At 39.0% G+C, this 9797-nt stretch overlaps 1 protein-coding gene across 1 annotated transcript; it reads left to right on the top strand.

Moving 5' to 3' along the window:
* Positions 1-7594: 7594 nt before the first annotated feature.
* On the top strand, positions 7595-9303 carry zgc:153044 (uncharacterized protein LOC751678 homolog). The gene has a single exon (XM_053481221.1). It carries the CDS (start codon positions 7911-7913, stop codon positions 8442-8444), a length of 534 nt encoding a protein of 177 aa, XP_053337196.1. The 5' UTR covers positions 7595-7910; the 3' UTR covers positions 8445-9303.
* Positions 9304-9797: the final 494 nt, after the last annotated feature.

A 9797-nucleotide genomic window follows, 5' to 3' on the forward strand; every position in this document is an offset into this window, starting at 1 on the left:
GTGATTTATCCTCCGGTCAAGACCTTGTGATCTGCCTGGACAACAATCAGATCACTCTTTCAGCAGCTGCCCGCAATCTTGGGGGAACTCTGGATGATCAATTGTTATTTTCTCCACACATTGCTAATCTTACTCGCTCCAGTCGATTTCTTCTTTACAACATCAGAAGAATTCACCTGTTTTTGTCTTTACAGGCTCAGGTGCTTGATCAGTCCCTTGTTATTTTAAGACTGGACTACTGCAACTCACTCCTGGCAGGTCTGCCTCTATCCACCATTCGTCCTCAGCAGCTGATTCAGAATGCAGCTGCATGTCTTGTTTTCAACCTTCCTAAGTTTCTCCTGCTTCCTGTAGCTGCCACATCAAATTCAAAACTTTGATGCTTGCCTACAAAGCCAGAAACGGCTCAGCACCCACCTACCTCTTAACTCTATTTACACCTTGCACTGCACCATGTTTCCTCCGGTCCTCCAGCACTGCTTGCCTCGTCCCACCATCTCTCAGGGCTCGAGGAAGATGTGCATCCAGACTCTTTTCTGTTCTGGCACCTAATGGTTTATTTTAATGGGTGGAATAAACTTCCTTTAAATGTCCATATATATATTTAAAAAATATATATTTTTTAAACTTCCCAACTGTGTTTGACTGATGCCACTTAGTGACTTAAAAACCCAGTGTATCTATCCAATGACGGAAACTACAAAGCACTTTTGTAAATCGCTCTGGATAAGAGTGTCTGCCAAATGCTTAAATAAATGTATGTGTGTGTATTCAGCGATAGATTAGCACCCCATCCACCCCAGCCTTCATCCACCAGAATGAAGAGGTATAGACAAAGAGTAAGTGAATGACTTAAACTCTGTTTTTCCCACAAGCATGCAATAAAATTGTATTTTGGCTCATTTAGATGATTGTGCTTTCTCAACACATCTCAGCTGAAGAAGAAATGCATGGAAATGGTTCATTCTGTTTGGCTGTTTCCTTGCCGATCACAACCAGCTAATCAGAATTGTGCTTCCTTCCATCTTTGATTGGTCTGGCTTTGTACTGCATTGTCAGGCTGTGAGCGCATCTGAAATTTTGTTGGAAAAAGCGCAAGTTTGAGTGAGAAAGAAACTTTTTATGTTCATGTAAAAAAAAAACTTTTTGAGTTCACTTTTTTGAATCACCAATCACCATATGATTTAACTTGTTGAGCAGCAGTCCTCTTTTTGGGGAGCACTGCTGCTCAACAATGAATGTAGAACAAGAGATCATACTGCAGTGGCTGTATAATCTGTATACCGTACAGTCATCATGTGTGTTTGTTTCATATTGCTAAGTGTACTTGATTAAAACAGAGAAATTTAGAAGTGTTTAGAAGTAAAAAGTTGTATAGCTACAACAATAAATTGTTACACAACAGCTTTCTTATTTACAAAAATAAGCATATATCAATAGTCATACCAAAAACAGAGACATTAGAATGAACAATTGAAAAAATTAAAAACATTAATATAATATAATAATATAAAACATATTTTAAAAAATATAATAAAAACTAGAATAAAGAGCATATTTGTCTGGGGAATTTTATAAGTTATAAGAGAAGCTTTTTCTTATTTAAAAATGCATAGATTTCGCTATGGGTTTATAATGTTTTTGGGAAAACGGGTAGTAATTTATTAAAGCCCCTTTTCCAGCTCAGGGCTCAGCCCTGCCCAGGGGTCGCCATATTATATTCGGCTACAGCAAACTTTCCGAGTTACGTATTGGATGTGTAAAGCATGACAAAACAGCAAGACATGCTCTGTTGGTAGCTGGTAATAAAAACACCAAAATACCTCGTTTTAAAGTGAAGCAAGCTAATTCAATTTATTATGACATTTCACATCAGAATGTTTTCCACAATTTTAAAGTTAATAACTCGACTACATGCTGAAAGTGAGTGATGTGAAAGAGTTTGGTATGTGGTCAAGATGTACCAGAGAATCGGTGTTTTCTGTGGCATTTTCTTGCTACTAACAGTAACAAATATAGTGTAATCTAGCTTGACGATTAAACAAGGGCAAAGTTTTATTAAAACTACCAAGCACCTGTACAGATCATTGCAGACTGGAGTGAATACTGTTTAAACAAAAAAAATTTATATTGCAAAAAAAGTTCCACACCACCGGGGAACTCAAGAGCCGAGAGCAATCGTGTCATGCCAACAGGGTGCTTGAAACAGAACAAGCAGGTTTGCTAGGCACTAATAGCTGCTCAATACAAAACCCCTCCCTGTAGCGACTTTCTCCCAAAAGCAAAATAACAAAATAAGGGGTGTGCTTGCTGTTAGCGGCTGTTAGGTGGTGACATGCTCAATTTTAAGTTAAGTTAAAACTTGAATAATATATACATCAATTTCTAGGGTTGTTTGTTTTTAATTATGTCGTATGATAACATTTGCAGTGATGGGTTGAACGGAATGCAGACATCCACTTCAGCAAAGGAGCACAGAGGGGCGTGGTTTGGCAGAAACAAGCTCTGGCTTGGCAATAATGAGGCATGCTTTAGCAGTAGCTCATTTAATGTATGTGGACACTAAACTAGTGCCTAACTGATAAAAGCTGTAAAACAAAAGAAATTTAAGATATGAAAAACACATTTCAGCCATAGCCAAAAGTTTTGAGAATTAAACAAACATTAATTCTGCAAACTCAGGTTTTATGATGGTAATTTGCATATACTCCAGAATGTTATAAAGAGTAATCAAATGAATTGCAATTATTTGCAACGTCCCTCTTTGCCATTAAAAACACACATTTTCATTGCATTGCAATAAAAAAGGTCCAGCTGACATCATGTCAGTGATTCTTTTGTTAACGCAGGTGAGAGTGGTGAGGAGGACAAGGCTGGGGGTCACTCATGCTGATTGAGTTAGAATAACAGACTGGAATCTTAAAAAGGAGGGTGGTGCATTGTGTCTTCTTTGTTAACCACGGTTACCTAAAAGGCATCATTGCTTTGCACAAAAAGGGATTCATAGGCAATAATACTGCTGCTAGTAAGATTGCACCTAAATCAACCATTTATCAGGTAATCATGAATTTTAAAGACAGTTGTTTTATTTTTATGAAAAATGCTTCAGGGTGCTTAAGAAAGTCAAGCAAGCCCCAGGACCGTCCTAAAGTTAACCCGAGTGCAGGATCCCCAGCTACTAGTGTAGAGCTTGCTCAGGAATGGCAGCAGGCAGGTGTGAGTGCATCTGCATGCACAGTCAGGTGAAGACATTTGGAGGATGGCCTGGTGTCAAGGGCAGCAAATAAGCAACTTCTCTCCAGGAAAAACATTAGGGACAGACTGATATTCTGCAAAAGCTACAGTGATAGGACTGCTGAGGACTGGGGTAAAGTCATTTTCTTTGATGAATCCCCCTTCCAATTTTTGAGGGCATCCGTAAAAAAGGCTTGTCCGGAGAAGAAAAGGTGAGCGCAACCATCTGTGCTACATCTTTTTAACAGTAAAACATCCTGAGACCATTCATGTGTGGGGTTGCTTATAGATACAGCCATGAATAAAGAGTGGTACAAAAACATCTTCTGTGAGCAACTTCTCCCAACCATCCAAGAATAGTTTGGTGATGAACAATGCCTGTATGCATGCAGGAGCACCCCGCCATAAAGCCAAAAAGAAATTTTGGGTCCATGGCCAGGAAACTCCACAGACCTTAATCCATTGAGAACTTGTGGTCAACCTTCAAGAGGCAGGTGGGCAAGCAAAAACCCCAATTTCTGACAAACTCCACCAAATGGTTATGCAAGAATGAGCTGCATCAGTCATTGGTACAGTCATTGGAGCTACATACAAACATTGGTAATCTCCAAGTTTATTAACATAAGGCACTATCTTTTTTCTTCTTTTATTGTTCAGTAAAATCCCTGGTGGATAAATGTAGCCAGTGATTTATCTTTATTTGGCTTCAAAGTAATACTGTATCGGTGATAAGCATAATTGCCAGACAAAATAGTGAATGTTTTGATTCTGGATCACGTGACCACAAGTGCTCTATAGGGAGGGACCATTACCCAGCCTGGTGTCAAATAAATATCAAAACCACCTGTACCACAGAGAAACTACTGGGAGAAATGTGGTATATTACACACAGGAAAAAGAATAGATAGCATAATAAAGCAAAATATAATATTGGCTGCTTTAAAATCATAGCATGCCGGGAGCAGCCGAAAGACCAACAACAACAAAATCCATAGCTAAAGGTGGTATAAGAAAGAACGTAGTACCATGATGGGATGATTAGTGTAAAGAAGCAGTGGGGAAATTGACAGTAGGGAAGATTTCCAGGGAGCTGGAAAGAAGCTCATGAAAATCATAAATACAGTATCTTAAAAGATTTGAATATTCCATAAGATCGAGCTTCTAAAGAATTTACAACATGGAAACGTCTGAAAAGCATTATACAGTCTTCATTAATATAAATGATAATTTTGTAAACATTCCATGGATGTAGAAAGATCACTGTTTGCTAATGATTAAGCAAGAATATTGAACATATACAGCATAAATATCGGGACGACAAGGAGTTTTTTTTGCATCACCATATTGGAGTTGAAATTAAATACTCAAGCTGTGATGAAGTCATTCGAGGGAATCTTAAAATTGACTGATGTTGTTACTTAATTAGCTAATTTTATATCAGTCACTTTTGAAAACTGGGACAAAGGATGATTTATTTTATTTTTTTTCTAAAAAAAAAAATTATTCCTAAAAACCTATTATATATTGTAGAACAGTGAGGTGTGACTTATCAAACCCTGTTTTGAAACAAATTCCTACCTGACAGTGTTGACATCACAACAAGTCAAGTCAAGTCAAGTCAAGTAGGCTTTTATTGTCATTTCAACCATATACAGTTCAGTACACAGTAAATCAAAAAGTGTTCCTCCAGGAAATTTACAACATAAATGAATAAAAGCTAACTAGAGAACTAAGACACCTAATTATCTGACTAGCTGAGACAAAACAGTTTAACACTATAAATTTACAAAAAACTAAGTACCTCACAAAAAGACAACAGGACAACATAAACTGCACTTGCAAACGTGCAACCAAGGGCGACAACACAACAAACAACATTACACAATTCAATACAATCCAGTACTGTATTGCATTGGCTTTGCGGATGCAGCGTGTGGTGTAGATGTCGGGATGGAACAATTCCCAAACCAGTATGCTCAGGATGCTCTCGATAGTTTATCTATAGAAGATTGTAAAAATTTGTGGTGGAAGCTGGTCCAGAGGAAAAAGAGACATTATTAGGCTTTCTTGTGCAAGGAGCTGGTGTTGAGGTACCAGGTGAGATTGTCCTCCAGGTGGACACCCAGGAACTTAATGCTGTTAGTGATCTCCACAGAGGAGCCGTTGATGTTCAGCGGAGAGTGGTTGCTCCGTGTCCTCCTGAAATCAACAATCAACTTTTTCATTTTATCAGCGTTCACAGACAGGTTGTTGCTTTTACATCAGTACATGAGCCTTCACACTTCCTCTCTATATGCTGACATGTTGTTCTGGCTAGTGAGACCCACTATGGTCGTGTCATCAGTAAACTCAATGATGTGATTGGTGCTGTGCAGGATCCAGTTACAGAAGGAGGTGCTCAGGCCCAACACGCTCAGCTTTCCAATCAGGTGCTGGGGGATGATGGGAATGCTGAGCTGAAATATATGAATAGCATTCAAATGTCTTTGTTGTCTAGATGTGTGAGGACCAGATGGAGTGCAGTGAAGATGGTTTTGTCTGTGGAACGGTTAGGATGATACGCAAACTGCAGTGGGTCCAGTGAGGGTAGCAGCAGGGTCTTGATATGTCTCTTGATGAGCCACTTGAAGCAATTCATGATGAAGGGTGTAAGACAGATCACAAGAAACTTGTTTGGCACAGGGACAATAGTGGTGGTCTATTAGCACGTGGGAACGACGGCACTGCTCAGAGAGATGTTAAAGATGTCGGTAAGAACATCTGGCATCTGTTCAGCACATTCGCTGGGCACTCTCCCAGGGATATTGTGCATGGCCGGTCGGTTAGCGGTGGTGTTTGCACATGTAGTCACATGCGATTATTAGCTTTTATGTCATGCTGTGGGGATGTCACAGGTGTACCTGACCAGCTGTAACGGTATGCAGCGTCACCATCAACTTTTAAGTCATACTATCAATGTGTCACAGGCATTCCTTACTGTAACAGTAGACAGTGTTGTCTGCAGTGTAAAACTAATGTTTTGCTGAACAAAATTAAAAAAAGGATTTTAAGTAAGTAAATAAATAAATAAATAAATTAATTAATTTATTCATTTATTAATAAAACCTACTCTGGATGTATTTGTCAACACTATCACACAATAAGTTACCACCATCTAATGAATTTCCTGACGGTGTTGATGTCTTCAGGTGTTGACAAATTTCTATGTTATGTTAGATAACTTATGAAATGTATGTACAGTATCTCACAAAAGTGAGTACACCCCTCACATTTTTGTAAATATTATCTTATATCTTTTCAAGGGACAATGCTAATTCTTTTTTTCAGATCCTTAGAGAATTCTTTGCCATGAGGTGCCATGTTAACACACTAACATGTGACATGACAACGGGAAGGGAACAGGGCTAATTGGGCACAATTTGGGCATTTTCATTTAGGGGTGTACTCACTTTTGTTGCCAGCAGTTCAGACATTAATGGCTGTGTGTAGAGTTATTTTGAGGGGACATCAACTTTACACCATTATACAAGCTGTACACTGAAACTTTACATTCTATCAGAGTTTTATATCTTTAGTGTTGTCCCTTGAAAAGATATAAGAAAATATTTACAAGAATGTATGGGGTGTACTCACTTTTGTGAGATACTGTAAGAGCAAGTTTGTTTTTGCATAAGTTGGCAGGTGCATATTTTATGTGCTTGAAACTTATTCATTTAAATATAATTTAAGACATACGGTGTTGACAAGTTATGGTTGTAACTACAGCAGTATACTGTAGTATAGTCTTTACAGGTCTAGTGGGGACACTTTAACAAATAACATATTAATCATTTTACAGTACAGTATTTTGTTATGCTGAGGTGATTCAGCTCATAAAATTGATCGTAACTTTAACATGAATTATTTCCCAAATTTTACAGAAAAACACAAAAAATATTAGGTGCTGAACATGTTTTGTCCCAGTTCTCAAGAATGACTGGTGTGTTCTTTCATTTCATTGTTCTAGAATGTAGGAAATAAATCAAAACCAAAGAACACTGAATTAGAAGCTGTGTCCAAACTTTTGACTGGTATTGTACTTTAGTACAGTATGTGAAGATAGTGTTCAAGGGTTATGTATGTAACATCTTTTATCCTTGGGTTAATTTGACCCCAGCAATTTAATCTCCAGAAAATAATAAAAATTGTTGCCCAAGTTTATGTATAAAAGCCAATGAATATGAAGCAAAAAAAAAAAGATCAGTCATTTATTTTAAGACTTTAAACATTGAATGGGGTCAAATTGACCCCAAATATAAGGGGAGGGTTAATTTTTAGATTATGGCCTGTAAAAACATTTTTACTGTATATCATACTGTGTACGTATGTGACTTGATATTTGAATTTGGTGGATTAACTGTGGGGCACAATGTGGCCTGTAGGTGGCGGTGGTGCAACGTACAAAAAAATTACCCATCGTTACACTTAAGCGCAGAAGAGCACCAGGCCTGTGGGGGGCAGTATCGAGCGTGACGTCACCAAAGTAAACTAATTCTAACGCGATATCTTTATGTTGGCGGTTATTCGAGGACTTAGACCGCGTGCACACGCTCGCTTTGCTGGTAGCTAAAAACAAGTTGAGGCGCTAAGTCTAACCGTTCTGTTTGTTTACAGGGGAAACACCTGATGGACACAGCATGTCTGCAGCTCGACTGTCTGGGCCGGGACAGATAACCGACTACCTTTACATCAGCAACGGTAAGACGGCTAAAGACAGCTCGGTGTTGACCCGCCTCCACATCAGCTGCGTCATTAACGCGACCCAGGATGCGGACACGCCCTGCGGCCCCGCTGTGGAGTATCTCCGGGTTCCTGTCGCAGACTCTCCTGCAGCTCAGATCCGCGAACATTTCGACAGAGTCGCAGATAAGATCCATGCTGTTGAAGCTGAGCGCGGCCGAGTCCTGGTGCACTGCTGTGCAGGAGTGAGCCGCTCCGCCACGCTGTGTCTCGCCTACCTGCTGAAACACCGCGACATGTCTCTAGTGGACGCGCACGCGCTGGTCAGGGCGCGCAGGCCGATCATTCGCCCCAACAGCGGCTTCTGGGAACAGCTGATTGACTACGAGCGCAGATTACGCGGAGTGAACTCTGTGATGATGGTGGACTCGCCGCTGGGACTGATTCCGGATCTGTATGAAAAGAGCACGAGAGATTTAATACCACTTTAAACCTTTACCACTTTTAATACCATTTAATACCACTTCTAACTCTAAATACCATCTGTGGAAATGAAGCCCACCAAAGATCACCCGAGTTACACAATCGCCTGAGTGGGAAACTGCATGATGAGGCTGGTTTTCTGTTAAGACCACTAAACACGTCAGTCCTGGTTTGCCAAAAAATATGTGAAAATGCTTTAATTCTTTTTTGACCTCAGTTAACCTCTTTCATTTCTAAAACATTTTTGTAATTAAATGATACACAACATATATACAAAAATATAAAAGTGTTTGTCCAAACTTGCTATGACACTGTATCCAAATACATACATTACAATATGGAGTTGGTCCCCTTTTGCAGCTATAAGAGCTTCCACTTCTTTCGGAAGGCTGTCCACAAGATTTTGGAGTATTTTTGTGGGAATTCATGCCCGTTCATTCTGTAGAGCATTGATGAGGTCATAAATGATGTCCATTCCAGTTCACTTTAAGTAAAGGTGCTCTGTCCGGCTGGGGTCAGGGCTCTGTGCAGGCCAGTCGAGTTCCTCCACACCGAACTCATCAAACCATGTCTTTATAGTCCTTGCCTTGTGAACTGTGTGTTGGTGGCCTTTATATCTGGCTTATTTTAGAGTAAAAGCACAGTTATTTGGCACAACGGATGTTCGTATTCACATTCCAGCGGCTTTTCAGAAGGAAATAAAATGTCTTCTAAGAAGAGAACATTATTTGGTTACATTTCAAAAAACTTTATTTAAAATGTATCCTATTAATAAAATAATTATTTTGTAGTATAACTTTTAACTTAAGAGGTTATAAATGCTAAAAAATTAAAATGCGCTCGTCAATAAGCCTGTTTAGCGTATGTCTATTTTTGTGGCTTTCTTTTAAGCACAATAGAGGAAGTTGTAGCATTAAGATGGTACATAAATCTCAGACAAAAAGTTATGGGAAATGTAGTTTTCCCTTCAAAGTCTTAAATGTACATAATTGCTGAACATTGCATTTTCTCACACACACTGCTTTATCAATCTGATTTAGGACTAGTATTTTATTTCCCAAAGCTCACTCTACATAATGTACGATAAACAGTGTTTGACTGTGTCGGGGAGGTCTCCCAGCTAATTTGTTAGATCAGATCAGTTCCTAAGACCAATGAACGGAAATGCAGCTTTAAAAGTAAAAAAAAAATGAAAATAAATATAAAACTCATAAGATCATTGACAAAGTTTTAAATCTTCTTAAAAGACTTGCGAAAAACATTAAAACAAAGTTAGGAATATATGGCACAACGGATTTACCACCATAATCAGGCCAAACTAAATGCCTAGGTAGAAGGGAAATTGTCAGAAAGTGTCCAAG

The sequence above is a fragment of the Clarias gariepinus genome, chromosome 21 (genome assembly GCF_024256425.1).
Source record: "Clarias gariepinus isolate MV-2021 ecotype Netherlands chromosome 21, CGAR_prim_01v2, whole genome shotgun sequence".
Lineage (NCBI taxonomy): Eukaryota > Metazoa > Chordata > Actinopteri > Siluriformes > Clariidae > Clarias > Clarias gariepinus.